Genomic DNA, 22813 nt, shown 5'->3' with positions numbered 1-22813 from the left:
CAGGATTTAGACTCAGAATTTGTCTGACAGCAGCATCTGTCCCAAACTGGTGACATAAATCCGGGGCAGCTTGTTGTTTGTTACCTCAAGATTGCAACAGAAGGCAGAAGCAGTTTTCACAGAAATGAAAATGAAACAACTAGGCACTAGCCTGTTGGGTGGGGCAGGCCGGCAGTGGGGGCAGATGGAGCTGAGGAGGGCTGTGCCCAGCCCCCCGCTGCTGGCGTGAGAGTCCTGGGGCTCTGGGGCCCCATTCCCCCCCGAAGAACTTGCACACCAAGTTGCAGGAGGACTTCCAGAGCCTGAAGAGATCGGGAGGCCGGAGCTTGAGGTCAGCCAGGAGCCCGGCAGCCCGCCCGGCTTCCTGGCGCTCTTCTGCCGTGAGGATGGTGAGGGGTGCCCTGGGGGGAGGGGGGTGAGGAGGGGGCGACACGGACGTCCCGCCTGGCACTCGGCACTGGCACAGCAGGGCTGCCCAGAGACCCCGCGTACCTCAAAACCCTCTTTTCTGGGGACTTTCCACCCTCACTTGTTGGGAAGAGAGTGCGGGGCATCTTTTTCCTCTCAAGTTTTAAAAACACTCCTTATAAATTAGGAATATTGGTCCTTTATCTCTGATATAAATTATGAATATTTCCTTCCAGTTTGTCATTTGTCTTTTGAGCTTGCTTATGGTGGCCTTTTTCCCTACGCAAATTTTTATTTTTATTTTTTTTAAAAAATATTTTATTGATTTTTTACAGAGAGGAAGAGAGAGGGATAGAGAGTTAGAAACATTGATGAGAGAGAAACATCGATCAGCTGCCTCTTGCACACCCCCCACTGGGGATGTGCCCGCAACCAAGGTACATGCCCTTGACCGGAATTGAACCTGGGACCCTTGAGTCCGCAGGCCGACGCTCCATCCACTGAGCCAAACCGGTTAGGGCTATTTTTTATTTTTATGTAGTAAAATGTACCAACTTTTCGCTTTACAGCATCTGGACTTCAGTCATATTTTAAAAGTTTCCCCCTACACCCAGGTTATCATCCATGCCATGCCTTTTTATACTTTTTATATTTAGATCTCTGGTAAATTTGGAATTTATTCTTGTCTATGGTTTGAGGAATGGATCTAATTCAATCTCTTTTTTCTGAATGGGTATCCAGTTGTCCCAAAAAACAATTCTGTGAATCCATTTAAATCACTTCCTGTAGATCTTCCACTTTGTTTCATTAGTTAACTTTATTAAAAAGATTAGTATTGCCTCAGTACTTGAGATACCACTATTTCATTTACTACCTTTTTTTTTTTTTTAATGTCATTTGGCTGTTTCTGGAACTTCTGTTCCACTGACTTGTTTATTCATCTGTTGCAGAGACTTTGTTATATATTTTAATGTCAGGGCTAGTCCCCCTACTGAGCTCTTCCTCCTCAGTGTTTCCTTAACTATTCCTATGTTTTTATCCTTTTTATGAACTTTAGTATTAACTTATAACTTATGATCAGTGTCAAAATTGGGGTTGCATTAAATTTATAAATTACATTACAGACAGTTACCATCTTGAGATGGTGTTGAGATGTTCTAACCAAGAACAAAGGTGGCCATTTCATTTGCTCAAGTCTACTCATTCCATTTTTGGAAATTTAGAAATTTACTGCCCTGGCTGAGGAGAGGGTCCTATGCTCTATTATATTAATTTATCAACCTGCATTTCTTGAGTATCTGCTATGTTGTAGATATCTTTTTATTTTTATTGTTTTAGTGTTTTATGTGACTCCATTTAAGTTGTTATCTGTACATCTTGTTTCATTTTTTGAAATTTTTTTTTACCTTGGTACAATTAGTTAAACAGATATAGCATTTCATTCTACTACTTTTGGGGTGTCTACAGTTATCATTTTTAACCTATCAAGGGTTAATATTATTGTGTTTGGGTGTTTATTGTGAAGTATGAATTGATATCTAATTTTCTTCATAATGAAAACTAACATCCCAACAATATTTATTAAATTATGATTCATCTCTCCACGTTCTTATTCCTCTTAATACTTCATAGATTCCACTTTTAAAAAATATATATTTTATTGATTTTTTACAGAGAGGAAGGGAGAGAGATAAAGTTAGAAATATCCATGAGAGAGAAACATTGATCAGCTGCCTCTTGCATACCCCGCTGTGGGGATGGAGCCTGCAACTCAGGAATCAAACTGTAACCTCCTGGTTCATAGGTTGAAGCTCAACCACTGAGCTACACCATCTGGACAATACCAACTTTTTAAAAAAATCTTTATTGTTCAGATTATTAAAGATGTTCCTCTTTTTCCCCCCCATAGTTCCCCTCCATCTGGTTCCCACCCCACCCCAGGCCCTCGTCCCCCCACCCCCACTGTCCTCATCCATAGGTATAAGATCTTTGTCCAATCTCTTCCCGCACCCCATACACTCCCTTCCCCCCAAGAATTGTCAGTCCACTCCCTTTCCATGCCCCTAATTCTATTACATTCACCAGTTTATTCTGTTCATCAGATTTTTTATTCATTTGATTTTTAGATTCACTTGTTGATAAATATGTATTTGTTGTCACTTTGTTGTTCATAATTTTTTACCTTTACCTTTTTTCTTCTTCCTCTTCTTAAAGATACCTTTCAGCATTTCATATAATACTGGTTTGGTGGTGATGAACTCCTTTAGCTTTTCCTAGTCTGTGAAGCTCTTTATCTGACCTTCAATTCTGAATGATAGCTTTGCTGGGTAGAGTAATCTGGTTGTAGGTTCTTGCTGTTCATCACTGAATATTTCTTGCCACTCCCTTCTGGCCTGCATAGTTTCTGTTGAGAAATCAGCTGACAGTCATATGGGTGCTCCCTTGTAGACAACTAACTGTTTCTCTTTTGCTGCTTTTAAGATTCTCTCTTTGTCTTTTGCTCTTGATATTTTAATTATGATGTGTCTTGGTGTGGTCCTCTTTGGACTCCTCTTGTTTGGGGTTCTCTGTGCTTCCTGGACTTGTAAGTGTATTTCTTTCACCAGGGAGGTGAAGTTTTCTGTCATTATTTCTTCAAATAGGTTTTTAATATCTTGCTCTCTCTCTTCTTCTAGCACCCCCATAATTCAGATGTTGGTATGCTTGAAGTTGTCCAAGAGGCTCCTTACACTATCTTCATATTTTTGGATTCTTTTTTCTTTTTGCTTTTCTGGTTGGATGTTTTTTGCTTCTTCGTATTTCAAATTTTTGAGTTGATTCGGGGGATCCTCTAATCTACTGTTGAATCCCTGTATATTATTCTTTATTTCAGTCAGTGTATGCTTAATTTCTGACTGGACTTTTTCCATTCTCTTGGCATTTTCACTAAGATCCTTGAAGGTCTCACTAAGTTCCTTGGAGGTTTCTAGAAGATTCTTTTTTTTTTTTTAAATATATTTTTTATTGATTTTTTACAGAGAGGAAGAGAGAGGGATAGAGAGTTAGAAACATCGATGAGAGAGAAACATCGATCAGCTGCCTCTTGCACACCCCCTACTGGGGATGTGCCCGCAACCAAGGTACATGCCCTTGACCGGAATCAAACCTGGGACCCTTGAGTCCGCAGGCCGATGCTCTATCCACTGAGCCAAACCGGTTTCGGCAGGTTTCTAGAAGATTCTTGAGTAATCTTGTAACTGTGGTTTTGAACTCTGTATCCAGTAGTTAGCTTTCTTCCATTTCTTTCATTTGTGACATGTTTTTTTTTGTCTCCGCATTTTGGCTGCTTCCCTGTGTTTGTTTCTATGTATTGGGTAGCTGCTAAGTCTCCTTGAGTTGGTAGAATGTCCTATAAGGCCCAGTGGCTTGGCCTCCCCAATCACCTGAGGTGGACACTATTGGTGCACCCCTTTGTGGGCTTGTGTGCACAGTCTTGTTGTAGTTGAGCCTTGATTGCTGTTGGTATCACTGGGAGGAATTGACCGCCAGGCCAATTGGCTGTGAGGACTAGCTGTATCTACAATAGAAGAGCTGCTGTGCAGGAGATACCCTTATGGGGCAGGACTTGCTTCAGTGGGGCTTTGGTGCTCACTAGTCTGCCCCTTGAGTATGTCACTTACGGATGTGAAGAGTTGCAATCTGGTATGGTCTCACACTGACCGCTGGGTATACTGGCTCTTGGATCTCCAAGGAGATGCAAAGTCAGCCCCTACTGGGGGCCACCCAGCAGTAGTTATAGAGAGATCTGCAGATTCCTCCTCTTTGTATCGGGTTTAGAAGTGCCCAGACAAGGCCCAGCTGCGAAGCAAGGCAGGCTGCTGCTGCCAGCCTTGGGCCTTCTTTTGATAGCTTTGGGGCTCCCTGACCCAGCTGCTGCCTATTTGACAGGCTTTAGGCTGAGAAAGGACAGGCCATTCATATGCAAAAGCCGCTGTGCACAGCTTGGGTGAGGTTGTAAATTGGGTAGGGTGGGGTCTCAGGGGATCATCAGGGCAGAGCAAACAGCAATGGCTGCCAGTCAGACCTGCACTGGGGAGGTCCCAGTGCAGGAACAATGACTGCTGTGAGCACCTCCGTCTGAGAGAAAGCCCCTCTTGTGTTCCTGCCCCGATGCCAGACAGTCCAGTTTCTCCCCATATGTATCTGGGTCCCCCAGAGTATTGCTCGGAACTGGAGTTCAGAGCAAGAGGGAGCTTGTATCTCCCTCCTGATTAAAAAAGCAGTGCACCTGGGTGCCAGCCATTTCTGCGTCTCTGCTTCTGCACCTCCTACCAGTCTCAATGCGCTTTCTTCACCTGTCTGGTTGTATTATTTCTACTCAGCCAGCTTTCCCGTGGTTCTGGATGATAGTTGTTCTGTCTTTTAGTTGTAATTTTGATGTGGTTGTGAGAGGCAGCAAGTACAGGTGTTTACCTATGCCGCCTTCTTGGTTCTCCAATCTAGGCAGCGTTTTTTTGCATTTTGGTTAGCTTTGTAGATTGCCCTTTCATTATGCAGAAACAGGAACTTCTTTCTTTTCAGTAACAAGTTGTAGCTATATTATTTTAGGTCAGTGGATGAACACCATCATTTACTGTCATGTTTGTTTCATTTTCCTGTGATTGGGTGAGTGTAAATCTGTCTTTACAAAGAATAATATTTAACTTCACATGATCATTTACCTGAAGAGTCACTATTTTTTAAAAAATAAGGCAATGAGTGAAATCTATTTTTTAAAAGTATTTAAAACATCAGCAAGTAATATAAAAAACAGGGCCTTTCAAATCTCAAATCAGATATAAAAACTAACATTTTAAGTGTTTTTGTCTCCCTAAAAATTGCCAAGTTGGAAGACCTCAGTACAAAAGTAATCCTTTACAGAAGAGTGAGTAAAGTGATGAAATGGAAGTTGATGAAATAGATGAATTTTAAAAAGACCCTTTGCAAGCCTCCCTGCTGGTTGCATTTTATAATATCCAAGATGCCGTGACTGAGAATGAGCTACCCTTGCTTTCGGAGTTGAGTCGTGGCCTGTCAGAAGCCAATGGTGACTTCTGGGTGGAAGTAGTACCCGATACTAAAGTTGCTGTTGTCACTTTTCTCAAAAATACTGGTAAGACAGACAATGACTTTTTACCCTTCTTTATAAATTGTGGTTATATCCTACTAGAGGCCCAGTGCATGAAATTCATGCATGGGGGGGGGTGTCCTTCAGCCCAGCCTGCACCCTCTCCAATCTGAGACACCTCAATGCTCCCACTGGGATCAGGCCTAAATGGGTAGTCGGACATCCCTCTCACAATCCAGGACTGCTGGCTCCCAACTGCTTGCCTGCCTGCCTGCCTGATTGCCCCTAACCGCTTCTGCCTGCCAGCCTGATTACCCTCTAACCACTTCCCTGCCAGTCTGATTGATGCCTAACTGCCCTCCCCTGCCGGCCTGGTCACCCCTAACTGTCCTCCCCATGCAGCCTGGTTGCCCCTAAATGTCCTCCCCTGCAGGCCTGGTCGCCCCCAACTGCCCTCCTCTGCAGTCCTGGTTGCCCCCAAATGTCCTCCCCTGCAGGGCTGGGTCCCCCCCAGTTGTCCTCCCCTGCAGGCATGGGTCCCCTCAAACTGCCCTCCTCTGCTAGCCTGGTCACCCCTAACTGCCCTCTCCTGCAGGCCTGATCACCCCCAAATACCCTCCCATGCAGGCCTGGTCCCTCCCAACTGCCCTCCCCTGCTGGCCATCTGGTGGTGGCCATCTTGTGTCCACATGGGGGCAGCCATCTTTAACCACATGGGGGCAGCCATTTTGTGTGTTGGAGGGATGGCCAATTTGCATATTACTCTTTTATTAGATAGGATTTTGAGGTTACAGGCACCCCCCAATGGGTCTTTAAAAGTTCTGCACTTTCTAACTCCCAGTGAGAGAACTACAAGGGAATATGTAATACTATTTCTGGTACTTCTTTTTTTTTTTTGTTATAGATTTTTAAAAATATATATATATTTTAATGAATTTTTACAGAGAGGAAGGGAAAGGGATAGAGAGCCAGAAACATCGATGAGAGAGAAACATTGACCAGCTGCCTCCTGCACACCCCCTACAGGGTACATGCCCTTGACCGGAATCGAACCCGGGACCCTTCAGTCTGCAGGCTGACGCTCTATCCACTGAGCTAATCTGGTTATGGGTATTTCTGGTACTTCTAATAGCAAACATTTATCAAGTGCTTACTCTATGCTAAGCACTATGTTAAGTTTCTATGTACTTTATCTCATAACATATAGCACTATGAGATAGATACTACTATTATTGTCCTCATTGTAAAGATGAGGAAATCTGGGGTTGGAGAGGATTAAATGACTTGTTCACAGTCATGCAGCTAGTAAGTATTTGAATCAAAATTCCAAATTAGTCATTCTGACATCTGAGTGTATTGTCTTAACCATTGTGCATGTACTCTCAACTTTCCAGTGAGTTTTAATAGTTACAGGATGTTTTCTTTATGAGATTACACATGCAAATAGAGATGGAGATGTGGTGAAATTAGTAGGGAGGACCAAGAGAAATTAGGTCTAGGAAACAAGATTGTATTACATTCATTATTACTGTTATCAGCTTACAATGTGACTTGATTTCATTTGGAAAGGTAACTGCTGAGCCATGTTTTCAAAATAATCTCAAATGGAGTTCACTGTTAATGTTAGCTATGCATTTAGGGTAGGCAATGTGGGATAAGTAGAAGTTGACACTGTGAAATTTAACTTTACATAGAAATTTAGTCATGGCTTTTAAATAAAATTATTTTAAAAATCTGTTTTCTTCTAATATGAAATGAAATTACAGTACCAACTGATTTTTATTTGTAGATGGCTGGACATTTGTTAATGTTTGTGACAGACACCATTTAAAACATAGAGCTCAGCAACTTCAGATTTTCTCAAGACTTATGGAATGTGCAAGACCCATTAAAGGTTGAAAATCTGCCACCTCATGTTGATAATAATTACATAACAACTTTCTTTGATAACCAACCCTCCAAATGGAGAAAGAGCGACCAATGTCCAATATTTCCCAGAGGAGAGTTCAGCCTTGGTTGAGTTTTCTGACTACAAAGGTAATAAATTTCTCTTCTTTCTTTATGTTTACAGTTATTATTAACCATTTCATGCATAAATGAAGTTAGAATAAGGGCCATATAGGTGACTGAGAAATACATCAAAGCTACCACATACCTCCTGAAATATGTTATGAATGAACTCAAGTCTCTGTGGAGATCTAGGTAAAAGAATTGTTGTTGTTTTTTTGTGCAATAGCAAAACAACAGAAAACTTCCTTTGGCCCTACTTTTCCTATAACTTCATTTCTTTGCTTCTCTTTGCAGCAAAATTTCTCAATTGAGTTTGTCATTACTCCCATTTTCTCTCATGCCACTCTTTCCTTTTGTTTTGATGTATATTATTCTTTATTTTTTATTACAGTTTACAGTCAATATTATTTTTTATTAGTTTCAGGTGTACAACACAGTGGTCAGACAATCATACACTTCACAAAGTGCTCTCTCCACCCCCTGATATTTCCAGCACCCACCTGGCACCATACATAGTTATTACAGTATTATTGACTATATTCCTAATGCTATACTTTACATTCCCGTGACTATTCTGTAACTACCCAGTCCCCCAACCCTTTCCCCGCTGGCAAACATCAGTCTGTTCTCTGTATCTATGAGTCTGTTTCAATTTTGTTTGTTTATTTTGTTCTTTAGATTTCACATATAAGTGAAATCATATGGTATTTTTCTTTCTCTGATTGACTTATTTCACTTAGCATAATACTCTCTGGATCCAACCATGCTATTGCAAATGATAAGATTTATTTTTTTATTTTTTATAGCTGAGGAACATTCCATTGTATATATGTACCATAGCTTTATTATCCATTCATCTATTGATGGGCACTCCCATATCGTGGCTATCTATATATATAAAGAAGTAATATGCAAAATGAGGTCAGGACTCTGTAATGGTCATGACCAGCTCAGGAGGAGGGGCTGGGCACGGCCCCGAGCCTGAGAGAACAATATGCAGGTGCAGCCTGGAGTCTGAGAGATCAACACAGAGTGGTGCCTGCTCTGAGCCTCTGCGGCCATACTGCGGCTTAGGCCCGCTCCCAATGGGGAGCGGGCCTAAGCCATAAGTAGGACATCCCCTGAAGGCTCCCAGACTGTGAGATGGGGCAGGCTGGGCTGAGGGAACTCCCCCTACCAGTGCACGAAATTCGTGCACCAGGCCTCTAGTCTATAATAATTTATAATAATAAAAGCATAATGTGCTAATTAGACTGGACAGCTGAACGATCTTCTGGACATTCTTCCGGATGACCTTCTGGATGAAGCCAAGGCTGTGAGGGCGGAGCCCCTTGCACAAATTTTGTGCATTGGGCCTCTAGTCTATATATATAAAAGCCTAAGCAACTGTCTGACCATCCGACCATCTGACCTGGTGCAATGATCACCAGGGGGCCAAGATGCAGTGACTTGGCAGCTGTGGTTCTCGGGTGACATACCTGGAGCCAGAGAGGAGGGAGCCTGATTCCAGGGTGCATCACCGGAGAACCACACTCTCACAATACAGGACCCCTCAGGGGATGTTGGAGAGCCGGTTGGCCCAATCCCCACAGGCCAGGCTGAGGGACCCCACCGGTGCAAAAATTCGTGCACTGGGCTTCTAGTTGTAAATAATGTTGCAATGAACATAGGGATGCATATTTTTTTTTTGAATTATTGTTTTGGGTTTCTTTAACTATGTACCCAGAAGGGGAATCACTGGTTCACAAGGCAGTTTCATCTTTTAACTTTTTGAGGACCCTTCCATAGTGGCTGCACCAATCTGCATTCCCACCAGCAGTGTACTGGGTTTTCCTTTTTTCCACATCCTCACCAACACTTGTTTGTTGACTTATTGATGACTAGAGGCCTGGTGCATGAAATTCGTGCATGTGGGGCAGGGTCCCTCAGCCCAGCCTGCACCTCTCCAATCCGGGACCCCTCGGGGGATGTTCGACTGCCAGTTTAGGCCCGATCCTACATTGAGCCTAACTGGCAGTCAGACATCCCTCTTGCAATCTGGAACCGCTGGCTCCTAATCACTCCCTCACCTGCCTGCCTGCCTAATCGCCCCTTACCACTCTGCCTGCCTGCCTGATCACCCCTAACACCTCTGCCTGCCAGCCTGATGCCCCTAACCACCTCTGCCTGCCTGCCTGATCGCCCCTAACTGCCTCTGCCTGCCTGCCTGATCACCCCTAACCACCTCTGCCTGCCTGCATGCCTGATCACCCCTAACCACCTCTGCCTGCCTGCCTGCCTGATTGCCCCTAACCACCTCTGCCTGCCTGCCTGATCGCCCCTAACCACCTCTGCCTGCCAACCTGATCGCCCCTAACTGCCTCTGCCTCAGCCCCCGCCACTGTGGCTTTGTCCGGAAGGACGTCTGGAAGATGTCCAGTCTATCTGGTCTAATTAGCATATTACCCTTTTATTAGTATAGATAGCCATTCTGACAGGTGTGAGGTGATATCTCATTGTAGTTTTAATTTGCATTTCTCTGATTATTAGTGACCTTGTGTATCTTTTCTCATTCTTTCTTAAATTAATTCAAGAGAGGCTTTTACTTCTATCATTCCACCCAAACTGCTCTTGTCGCAGTCACCAATGGCCACCAGGTTGCTAAAACTCAATAGCCATTTTTCAGTCCTCATTTTACTTGATCTCTTAGCAGTATTTGACTTAATCACCCTCTCCTCCTAGATGCATTTTCTTTACTTGTTGTTAGGACATCACACCTTGGTTGTTATTATTTTTACCTCAATAGCTGCTTATTCTCTTTATTCATTCATTCACCTTCTTTTCTTTAGTTCTTAATGCAGGATTCAGTGCTCTTTCCCCCTTGGTCTATACATAGTTTTATTGAGGCCTAATGGCTGTAAATACTATCTATGTACCCATGACTCCCAATTTATATCTCATCAAGACTAATGAACTCCAACATCCACATTCATTGCCTAGGCAATGCCTTCACTTGGTTGCCTAAAAGCATATGATGTAACCGCTACATGTCCAAAACAAAACTCCCAACCTTGTCGCCCCACCCCACCCCACCAACCTGCATTATCCACAGGCTTTCTCATCTCAGTTGAGAGCAACTTCATTCTCCTAGTTGTTAAGGCCAAAACCTGGGAGTCAAGCTGACTCCTTTTTTTTCTCTCATAGCCCATAGCCAGTCTGTTATAAAATCCTGTTCACTCCACCTTCATGATGTATTCAGAATCTGATCACTTCTCAAAGAGCACATTAAGAATTTGGAAAATTGAATGAACCTTTTTAAAGGCAGTAACAATCTCCTGAAGTACTTATGCCACAAAGTAGTTTATATTTTGGATAATATGACCAAATAAATACCATTTAAAAATTTTATTTTATTTTTTAATATATTTTTATTTATTTAAGGGAGAGGGAGAAAGAGGTAGAAACATCAATGATGAGAGAGAATCATTGATCAACTGCCTCCTGCATGCCCCACACTGGCCCTAGTTTTCCCTAATATTAACATCTTGCATTATTGTAGTATATCTGTTACAATTGATGAAAAAGTATTGATACATTATTGTTAACTAAAGTCCAATACATTAGAGTTCACTCCATGTTAATGCAAAAACATTCAAGCCTATAAAGAATTTGTGTGAGTTTATTTGAGCCAAACTGTCAACAAGTGCCAGGAAGCAAAATCTCAAAGGATTGGGATAATGCTCCTGAGAATGGTGGTTTTTCACCTTGTTTTATACTTTACATCAAAAGAGGAGATCTAAGTGGGTTACATGAAATCCATTGGTGATAGATTAGGGAGGTGGGAGAAAGCAAAGCAGGGAAACCTCTGGGATTGGATAAAAAGTAAAATGATAGACATATTACTTAGGTGGGTGCAGGATAGTTATCAGTCAACGATTACCATGAAACAATAAGGAATTTATGGTCTCAATCCTGGTGCCCAGGCGTATTTGGTTGTGTCCCAAGGGGGTCTGGAAAAAAGGGAAGTTACAAATTACTCTGACATTTCAAGGGTATGTTATTGTAGATGCAAAAAGACAGATAGGCTCAGTTAAGTAAAGGTTGACCTTGTCAGGGAAGATACTGGCCTAGGAGGTGACTACCCACCATAACTGCTTTTAGTTCAAGTTTAACTTCACACCATCCTTTGTGGGTATTTTAAGAGTTTGCAAGACTGCCTTGCAGGCCTTCCCTGAGCTTGTCAGGTTAGAATGTGGCCCCTTTAATCCACAGTTCTATGGATTTTAACTAATACATGTTACTAGTGAGTGTCTATAATTACAGTTTCATACAGAATAATTTCAGAGCCTTAAATATCCCCTGTGCTCCACCTATTCCTTTCTCCCTCCTCCAAACCCCTGGCAGCCACTGATATCTGTGTACTCTCTATGTACTGTTTCCATAGTTTTGCCTTTTTCAGAATGTCATATAGTTAAAACCATGCAAAATGTAGCCTTTCAGAGTGGTGCTTTTACTTTTAGCAATAGGCATTTGTGTTCCTCCCTGTCTTTTTGTAGCTTGATAGCTCATTTCTTTTTATCTCTGAATAACATTCTATTTTACGGAAGTACCACAATTTATTAGACATTCACTTATTGAAAGACATCTTGGTTGCTTCCAAGTTATGGCTATTATGAATAAAGCTCTATTGCTGCTATCAGCATTTATGTGTAGGTTTTGTGTGGATATAAGTTTTCAACTCATTTGGGTAAATATCAAGGAGAGCAAATGCTGGACCATATGGCAAAAGAGTATTTAGTTTTATAGGAATCTGCCAGACTGTCTTCCAAGGTGGCTGCATCATTTTGCATTCCCACCAGCAATGAATGAGAGTTCTTTTTGCTTTGTATCCCTGCCAGCATTTGGTGACTTTTCCCCTCATCAAACAGTTACATCACTTTTAGTTTATATTGAGTTTGCTGTCAACCAAAATCCCTTAGATGTTTTTACATGACTTCATGGGTAAGTCACATTCTCTTTCTTCTAAAGTTTATCTTTAGACTTCCCTAAGTGCTCTTCCTTCCCATTGGTGCCTCTTCCAGATGTCCTGGGGTCTCTTATATTTATTAGGTGCACTTATAACTGTTGTATGTCTTGCTGTGAAGGACTTTGGGAGACTGAGTTCTGAAAACGGGAGGTGTCTGGGAGTTTACATTCATCTCCCAACCAGGAGAGCCCATAGACAATAACTGACTGGTATGGAAGTACAAGAACCCAGCTCCCTTGTCTCAACTGTGATACAATTTATATTCTCCAGAGCTCCTTGAAGGGTCACACAGAAGCCAGGCTTAACCTGAACCACATTATCTATCTTCTCTCACTTCTTATAGGTTTCTCCCGAGGACACAACTTTAATAAATCACTTGCATATGAATTCCCATCCTAGGCTCTGCTTCTAGAGAATCTGGCCTTATTTTATGACTTCTTTTGATTATAGCACACAATTGTTTTCAATATTTTTGACTATTATAACTATTCCTTTAAACTGGCATTGACTTAACTTCTAATAGGTTATTTTTGGATTGTTCATGCATTATTGTTTGTATCTATTGAATCTCTAAGGGCCATTTTTTTTTTTTTTACTTAAAAAATATTTTAGGGCTAGATTTTTTTCAGAAAAAAAAATCACCTCTTCAATATTATATTGAATGTCAATGGGAAAATCTGATTAATTTTATAAAATTTCACTGCAAAGTAACCATGAATGGAATAGATTTATTTCATTAGGTGAGGATTAACTCCACTTCATTCCTGCATGCCACATCTTTCATTGAGCTGCTTGGCAGTGGTACTATTTTAGAGAGTAGACATAACTGTATTTCAGAGTCTCATTAGTGTCAGGATTTCTTCTTTTGCCAAAGATTTTGTCTGAATGATATTTACATTTTATTTTTTAGTGGTGGACACCTACTTGATCAAAAAGCTTTTCTTCAAAGAGAGGCCCATTGTCTATGTTTTCCTGTTATGTGTCTTTGGACACAGTCTTACATGGAAGGGAAGAACAGTTCAGAAAGTTGCCAGCACCATTCCTGGTGGCCCTGGATCCTTTCATAAGGAAGAATCTTGCAGAGAAAGTGTCACCTGATTGGAATGAAAATTATAAAAGGGGAAGGGGCCACTATGAGGAAATATGGCCCCAAGTCAGCTGTACAGGACTGGAGGTAACACTCAGGTCTGTGGCCGCCTTATTCACTCAAGGAAGAACAAAAGTCAATGTCATCAAGACCCGGAATGGAAAAGTTTCTAAACAATTTTCTCATATTATGTCTAAATATCAAGTCACCAAAATGAATGTGAAGCCAATGGTATGGGAGGACTTAAAAAACCAGCATAGAGGATGATAGGATTTTGATTGATATGTCAAGGAAATGGTCATAATAATAGGTTGTTTGGAGGATGTGAAAAGGATTGTAACACAACTAAAGATACCAGACAAAACATTGTGACAGAGAATGTGGCTGGTTCTGCTGAAAGGTTTTCTAGTCTTCACATCAGTGCCTGTGAAAGAGTCCATACCCAAGGAATTCTGAGTGTGGGAGATCACTACTCATGCTGTCACCAGACACACCAGATTGCATGAAGGAGAGTACAAGTGAAGAATGGCATTCTGGAGAAAGTGAAAAGGATTGTTCAAGAAGCCCATTCCCAGTCCTTCTGGAGTTTTCTGTTTGTTTCACAAAGTAGAGTGTGAATAATTCTCTAAGACTATTATAAGCAACTAAAATTCATATCCTTTTTGAGTTAGATCAGACATGGAAAATACATTGCATTTCATGCATTATTGCTGATCAAATGATAGTTGTTGCCTGAGCTCCGTGTTGAGAAAGATTTTGAGACTGTATCTGGGTTGATTGAAAAAGAGTGCTGTTACCAATGAGTAATGTCTGTCACAGGTGTGTGTGTGTGTGTGTGTGTGTGTGTGTGTGTGTGACATGTGGCATGTTTTTACCATTGAGCTCCTCTTTTGTGAAGAGCAGATTTAAGTATTATGTTTTTCTTTCATTAGCTAGTAGTTTGACTTTGAGCAAGTGACTTCATGTCTTTGCACACTGTTTTCCTTTAAGAAGAATGAAGTTTTTGTACTGGATGATCTGTGTTGACTCTTCAAATCCTAAATTTATATGACTGATTACTAGTCAAACTAATGTATTATTGTGGGAAACTGCAGGGTGTGTCTTACTTTGGGTCCCCCCAGAAGAGGACCTGAGACAGATGCAAGTGCAAGTGATTTAAAAATATATATGTTTTTATTGATTTCAGAAAGGAAGGAAGAGGGAGAGAGATAAAAGCATCTGATGAGAGACAATCATTGATTAGCTGCTTCCTGCACACCCCACACTGGGGATCAAGCCTGCAACTCGGACATGCGCCCCGACTGGGAATCAAACCTTAACTTCCTAGTTCATAGGTCGACACTCAACCACTGCGTCATATGGGCTGGGCTCAAGTGCAAGTGATTTAGATAGGAAAGTAAAGAACCCTGATAGGGTGTGTTATCAAATCAGTTGCTACTTATTTCCACTGGGGAAATCAGAGTGAGTCCTATCTGGGAGACAAGATTGCTTGGATAGTTTTACACCAGCTCCTGTCAATCGTTGAATGAGGGCTAGAGGGTGAGGGAGGGCAGCTTAATTTACTTCCTCTCTGCTACACTGGCAAGCAAAGCAGATGTTGGCACTGCATACAGGAAGTCTTCAGGCAGAAAATATAGTTGCCAATATGAATAAGGCACCCTTAAGTAGTAAGTCAGGGTAAATGGACAGGGTCTGCTAGACTAGGATTCTTGGGGTAATAAGTAAAAGAACTCATTGGAAGTTGGGGTATTAAATACAATTGATACTCAAACATTGTGATAATAAATTACTTGCTTTTGAATCTAATTATGAGTTGAGTTAGAGAAGTCTGTAAAATCTACTAGTTATTTTTTATTTGAATACCTATGAGGAAAGTCTTTAGACAGCATTATCTGGTAATGTGTTTTACTGTTTTCTTCACAGTCAAACTACCATGACAACCCAAACAAAAAGGTAGCCTCAACCCAAACCAAAGAAGGTCTGAAACTCGTGTTGATAAGTGGAAATGTTTCATGTTTCTGTGTAAGTGGTTCTATTTAGTAAATCTATAAAGGAATAATGGGGCCTAATGAACTGGTTCTGTGATTTAAGGTTAACAATTAAGATCGTATAAGTTTGAGAAGTTAAACCCACCTGAAGTTCATGCAGTGTTATACTTACCATTTCCGATATTCTTCCACTTGTACTCATGTGGGGAGATCCAAGTTTAACGACAAACCAGGTTGTGCAAACCTACCTCTTTTGTTTCTCTACTAGAGGCCCCGTGCACAAAATTCGTGAATTTGGGACGGGGTCCCTCAGCCTGGCCTGCACCCTCTGGCATCGTAGTCAGGGAACCCCAAGATCGATCACCCCACAGAGGGAGACCCCGCCCACCTGATGCAGCCCGCCAGTCAGTGGCCTGGGCCTCCCTCTCTGGGGCAATCTATCACGGAACCCTCCCACCCCGCCCCATCAATTGCCCTGCAGAGGGTGGCCTGGGCCTCCCTCTGTGGGGCGATCGTGGGGTGAGGGCACCCCCCTCACCCCACCAATTGCATCGCACCTGCCTTGGCTGGCCCGATACCAGTGTGTGTCATAGCGTGGTTGTCCAGAAGGTCATTCTGCTGTTCAGCCATTCAATCGATTTGCATATTATGCTTTTATTAGCCTATGTAATAAAGAGGTAATATGCAAATTGACCATCACTCCAACACACAAGATGGCTGCCCCCATGTGGTCAAAGATGGCCACCCCCATGTGGACACAAGATGGCCACCACAAGATGGCCAGCAGGGGAGGGCAGTTGGGAGGAACCAGGCCTGAAAGGGAGGGCAATTGGGGGTGATCAGGCCTGCAGTGGAAGGCAGTTAGTGGTGACCGGGCCAGCAAAAGAGGGCAGTTGGGGGTGACGAGGCCTGCAGGGGAGGACAGTTTGGGGGGGACCCATGCGTGTAGGGGAGGGCAGTTGGGAGGGACCAGGCCTGCAGGGGAGGGCAGTTGGGGGGGACCAGGCCTGCAGGGGAGGGAAGTTGGGGGTGACCAGGCCAGCAGGGGAGGGCAGTTAGGGGTAACCAGACCTGCAGGGGAGGGAAGTTGGGGGTGACCAGGCCAGCAGGGGAGGGCAGTTAGGGGTAACCAGACCTGCAGGGGAGGGCAGTTGGGGGTGACCAGGCCTGCAGGGGAGGGCAGTTAGGGGCAATCAGGCCAGCAAGGGAGTAGTTAGGCATCGATCAGGCTGGCAGGGGAGTTGTTAGGGGGTGATCAGGTGGCAGGCAGAAGCAGTTAGGGGCAATCAGGCAGGCAGGTAGGTGAGCATTTGGGAGCCAGCAGTCCTGCATTGTGAGAAGGCTGTCCAACTGCCCATTTAGACCCGATTCCACCAGTGGGATCAGGCCTAAACGGGCAGTTGGACATCCCTCTAGAGGTCCCAGATTGGAGAGGGTGCAGGCTGTGCTGAGGGACACACATACACCCCTGTGCACGAATTTCAAGCACCAGGCCTCTAGTTATAGATAACTTATCTTGACTTACTCTCAACCCAACTCTATTTTCTTCTCCTGTTCTATCAGCATTAATGGGCAAGACATATGTATATCACGTTATAATATCACCCTTCACAAACACACTCTGTTGCTCCTGCCTGAGCACTTTCTGAGGCATGGGAGGAATGAGGATGGAGAAAGGTTACCAGTTCAGGTACTAAATGCTCAGCTTGGCTCTTGTCTGCCCCTGTCCTCCTAGTGCTTTCTTTCCCTTGGAATCATCAATTAGTAGGCCCTGTGTCCCCTCTATAATTGCAATTCAGAATGATCTGGAAAACTTAAAAAAATATCAATGCCCAGGCCCCACCCTTAGAGATCCTGATTTTAGTTGGTCAGGTATATGGTCTAAGTAGTTAGTGGTTTTTGAAAACATTCTGAGTGATTCTAATATGTAGTTAGGGCTGAGAATTATTATTGATTCGAAGTCTTCAGTATTCTATAGCCACCACCATTTTGGCACTTGATATTTACCTTCAGATGGCACACGTTTAAGACTAATGAGTAGAGAACATTTCTTAGGAATTTAGAGACTTATGGATTATGAGCCACTGGAATTTTTTTTGTGTGTGTGTGCTGCAGCTAATGAGGTGGCAGAGGCAAGGCAAGCAGCTACTTTCTTCATGTTTTCTAGAATAGAGTCCGTAGACTCCTTTGTCACACGGGTTCAAGACTTTGTCCTCAGATCTGCAGGTTGAGAAGTTGAATCTTATCATTGCAATCAGACTTGACCTGACATTAATCAAACTCAAGAGACTCATTTGTAAAATGGAATTGTAATTATTTAATTTACAACAAGAAAGGTAATTGCCATCACTACTGATAATGGTGAGCTCTGTAGATTACTATTATGAGACTGCTTGATGAATATAATCAGACTAGAAAGAAACTGAATGACACAAAAGTACACTAAATTTCTTTGTCACTCTAGGAATTGGCGTAGTGCATTGGTTATGCAGACCAATTGTAAAGCCAGTACTAGCAGGGTTAAGATACTACCCCAGCACTGATCTTGGTCTTTCCACTACACGGTTGGTCTATTGATTGTTAAATTCTTGTCAAATCATGCCAGGGTGCCTATTCTCACCAATGGATGATGCTGTATAAACTTTGGAATCCTCTTAAACTCTTTCGTCTCTGAATTCCTTTCCCCATCAAGTGAGTTTCCAAGCCTCCTTGCACAGGTGTCTTGTACATACCCTTTCCTTTTCCTCCCCTTGGTACTTGCCTCGCCACCTTGCCTTTAGTCTCTCACCCTCCAATCTATCCTCTACATTGCTGTTTGATGCATATTCCAAAAACATTGTTGTATCAGGTGCTCCATACTGCCTATAGGATAAAGTCCAGAAAAAGCTGGCTTTTCAGAGTCCTCCATCATCTGGCCCTAAATCTATTCCCAGCCCTGTCTCTCACCATTGAGACTCTCTTTTAGCTAAATGGGCCAAACTTTCTGACCTTCCTCAATTCCATGCATTTTCTTAGATAGTAACCCGCTTAGAATGCTTTCCTGCCTTCTTTCTACCTGTCTTAGTTCTATCCATTATCCTCTTTGTAAAGTCTTTACTAAACAATCTAATCTAAATGATACCTATCCTTTTTTGGAATTTCTATAGCAATTAATAATTGTATATTTAACACAGAGGTTGTTTTTGTGTGTTTTTTTTTTGTTATCTTGAACTAATTTGAACATTAAGGCCATTTTACCTTTTACATGTTAGTATATTGAATCAGTAAGCAGAGAGTGAGGCTGTAAGTGGCAGTGAGAAGAAAGTGGGCTGGACCTAGTTGTGTTTTTTTGCGGGGGAAGGCTCACTCACTCTCATCCCTGCAAGGACCTGCTTGGGTCCAGAGATCAGTTTATGTTAACTAACTTCATTTAAGATTGAGGTGGACCTGTGAGTGCTGATAACTTGGAGTGTGAAATAGAACTATTATGTGGCCCCAAGGCATAAACACCTTTTCATTTACAATGAGGAAGAGCTCCCCAAGGGACTGGAATCCTCAAAATCTATATGATCAGTGTTCTCCCTCCAAATTTGAGCAAAAAAATTGGAATAAATGAAATTAGATGAACGGAATATATAATATCTATTGGCATCAAGCCATGACCCCATCTCACCAAAGAGATGGTCTTGGCACAGACATCAGAGAACTGAGTGCCTTAGGACAGGCTGCATGGACACAGCCGACCTTCACTCCAGTGACCTTCCTTTGTCTGGGCCTTTAAGGCTGATCAGAAACTCCCTTTCAGATAGACCCATTCTTTCTTTATGTATACTAATGAAATCAAAACAATTATTCTCAGTTCCTGCCTGCCTAAAAGCAATTATTTCTTCCTCAGTCTCTCTCAATCTTTCTGTGTGTTTCTCTTTCTGCCTCTGCCTTGCATTTTTTGTCTCTGGGTGTTTCAGTCATTTTCATAGCTCTACGCTGACTCATAACTTTTTGACTTGATGGTAGTGGGTATGTATTTCCTTAATTTTTAAATTTTGGGGCTCACCTCATTATAGTGTCTAAGTGCTAACAACAGATTGTAAGCTCCCTGAGGACAGGGCTGATAGGCCAGTATGAGATGCATAGCATAGTTTGTGCAGTACCCCACAATACTTAGCAGGTCAAAGGTGCTCAGTAGTTATTTATTGATCCAACCTCTAACAAATTGTTGCTGTTTTCATTAAGGCCGATGTCATTGTCAACACTGTACCCAGAGATCTTCAGCTTGGAAGAGGATCACTCTCTCAGTCTCTTTTGTGTAAAGCTGGTCCCATGCTCCAGACAGAGTTAAATGCCACCAGACAGGAAACAGAGGAGAAAGTGGGTAGCATATTCATGACAAGTGGCTGCAATCTGAACTGCAAAGCTGTGCTCCATGTTGTGGCTCCAGACTGGGATAATGGAGCTGGGTCTTCTTGGCAGGTAGGAAAAGTCCTTAGTTCTCCATTTCATTTGGTAGCATTGGTAATCTCCTGGCATGGTAGAGATCTGTGGTTCTCAACCAAAGCGAATTTATCTCACAGGGAAACATTTGGCCTGTTACAGCTGCTACTGGTAGCTAGGGGTAGAGGCCAGGACTGCTGCTAAACCCCCTACAAGGCATATGCCAGTCTCCACAACAAATAATTATCTGGCCCAGGTTGAGAAACTCTACCATGTATTTAACCCTGTTTATTTATTGAAATCTTTTTTTTTTCTTTTTAAATTTCTTTATTGATTAAGGTGTCACATATTTGTCCTCATCCCCCCATTCCCATCCCCCGCCTCCCCATGCATGCCCCAACTCCCTGTTGAACTTAACCGTTGGATAGGATCATATGCATGCATACAAGTCCTTTGGTTGAACTCTCCCCCTCCCCCCACCCTCCCCTATCCTCCCTCTGAGGCCCGATAGTCCGATCGATGCCTCCTTGCTTCTGGTTCTGTTCTTGTTCCTCAGTCTATGTTGTTCATCATTTCCCCTAGATGAGCGAGATCATATGTCACTAGATATATACTTATGAGAACTGAATGTGAGACAAGCAATAATAGTTATGCTGACAGGCAAATGAATCAGTCTGTAGTGAGTTTCTTTCTGGACCAACAGTTCTTTTGAGACCCAATTTCAATGTCCACCAGTTCCTTATGTGTACATGTCAGCACTGACCCCTCAGCTCTGGATGGTGGACAAATGGTGGTAACGGAGGTCCGACTCCCTCTGGTTTGGTCTCGGCCGGACCCAGGGGCACGGCTTCACCTGGACTAAGGGGCACGTGGCCTCACCCAGATCTAGGGACACATGGCCTCACCCAGACCCAGGGACGCTTGGCCTCCCCCAGACCCAGGGGCACGTGGCCTCACCCGGGCCTCGGTGCACGAGGCCTCACCCGGATCCAGAGACACATGGTCTCACCCGGACCTAGGGACGCTTGGCCTCTCCCAGACCCAGGGGCACGTGGCCTCACCCGGGCCTAGGTGCACGAGGCCTCACCCGTATCCAGGGACACATGGTCTCACCCGGACCCAGGGACACTTGGCCTCACCCAGACCCAGGGGCACATGGCCTCACCCGGGCCTAGGTGCACGAGGCCTCACCCGGATCCAGGGACACATGGTCTCGCCCGGACCCAGGGGTGCGTGGCCTCTCTCAGACCCAGGGGCACGTGGCCTCACCTGGACCTAGGTGCACGAGGCCTCACCCGGATCCAGGGACACATGGTCTCACCCGGACCCAGGTGCGCTTGGCCTCCCCCACACCCAGGGGCACGTGGCCTCACCCGGGCCTAGGTGCACGAGGCCTCCCCCGGATCCAGGGACACATGGTCTCACCCGGACCCAGGGACGCTTGTCCTCTCCCAGACCCAGGGGCACGCGGCCCCACCCGGGCCTAGGTGCACGAGGCCCCACCCGGATCCAGGGACACATGGTCTCGCCCGGACCTAGGGGTGCATGGCCTCTCTCAGACCCAGGGGCACGTGGCCTCACCTGGACCTAGGTGCACGAAGCCACCCGGACCCAGGGGCGCGTTACCTCTCTCAGACCCCTGGTCGCGTGGTCTCACCCGGATCCAGGGGCGCACGGCCTCACCCGGACTCGGGACCCAGCCTTACCCGGATCCAGGGGCCCACGGCCTCACCCGGACCCAGGGTTCAGCTTCACCCGGACCCAGGGGGACGTTACCTCTCTCAGACCCCTGGTCGTGTGGTCTCACCCGGATCCAGGGGCGCACGGCCCCACCCGGACTCGGGACCCAGCCTTACCCGGATCCAGGGGCCCACGGCCTCACCTGGACCCAGGGTTCAGATTCGCCCGGACCCAGGGGCACATGGCCTCACCCGAACCCGGAATCCAGCTTCACCTGGACCCAGGGGCGCGTGGCCTCACCCAAACCCAGGGGCGTGAGTCCTCACCTAGACCCAGAGGCGTGTGACCACATCTGAGTCCAGAGGCTCACAGGCTCGCCTGGACTCGGGTCTCAGCGGGGTTTCGTCTTCTTGATCCCAATTCCTGTTGGTCAATTCCCTCTCAGCAATTCCTTCGGTCATTTTCTCAGAGCTCCAGGGCGGCTGCCGCAGAACTCGTTGGGCGGCGGGCTCGGCAAGGCTCCGGTGTGCCCGGTGCACGGCGGTGGGCTGGTCCAGTGTCGCTGCGTCGGCCCTTGGGTCTGCAACGGTGGCCGGTCGCTGAGCGTGCGCACCTGGCCACTTCGGGGCATTGAGATTCTTGAAGGACTCGGAGGTCAGCAAGCACGGAGTCTCCCACCCCATGTCTCCCAGGGGCTCGTCTGTCCGTGCTCGGCAGCGAGTGGAGCCGTCCCCTCAGCCGGAGACCGCCGGGGGAACTGCGCCGAGCACGTTCCAGGCCGCCATTGTGTCGCCTGAGCCATAGTTCTTAAAGTGTGGACTTTGGGTCACCGGCATCAGCATCATCCTGCGTACCCCTCTCTTTTATTCTAGTTGTAGAGCATCTGCTCAGCCAGCCCCCCGGTCTTTCTGGCTGGTGTCTGCTCTGCTCTCCCGTCGTAGTCTCAATATTGTTGTGGTAGGCAACGATCAGGCTGCCGCCCTATGTCTCCATCTTGGTCCTCCTTTGTACAGTTAAGTCTTGATTGTTGTTGGTGTCACTGGGAGGAATTGTCCTCCAGGCCAATTGGCCGTGAGGACCCTCTTTGTCTATATAGGAAGAGTTGCTGTGCAGGAGACATGTTTGTGGGCCGGGTCTTG

General features: G+C 44.6%; 1 protein-coding gene across 1 annotated transcript in view; it reads left to right on the top strand.

Moving 5' to 3' along the window:
• The first annotated feature begins 279 nt into the window (after positions 1–279).
• The window catches only part of LOC103290802 (protein mono-ADP-ribosyltransferase PARP15), a 48929-nt gene continuing 26395 nt past the window's right edge, over positions 280–22813 (top strand). Inside the window, exons 1-3 of the mRNA XM_054713922.1 lie at positions 280–389; positions 15520–15618; positions 19797–20033. Coding sequence (XP_054569897.1) covers positions 387–389; positions 15520–15618; positions 19797–20033 — 339 coding nt within the window. The 5' untranslated portion in view covers positions 280–386. The remainder of the gene's footprint in view (positions 390–15519; positions 15619–19796; positions 20034–22813) is intronic.

Source organism: Eptesicus fuscus, chromosome 3, assembly GCF_027574615.1.
Source record: "Eptesicus fuscus isolate TK198812 chromosome 3, DD_ASM_mEF_20220401, whole genome shotgun sequence".
Lineage (NCBI taxonomy): Eukaryota > Metazoa > Chordata > Mammalia > Chiroptera > Vespertilionidae > Eptesicus > Eptesicus fuscus.
The sequence above is the reverse complement of the archived record's forward strand: the minus strand, read 5'-3'. Positions and strand labels throughout refer to the sequence as shown.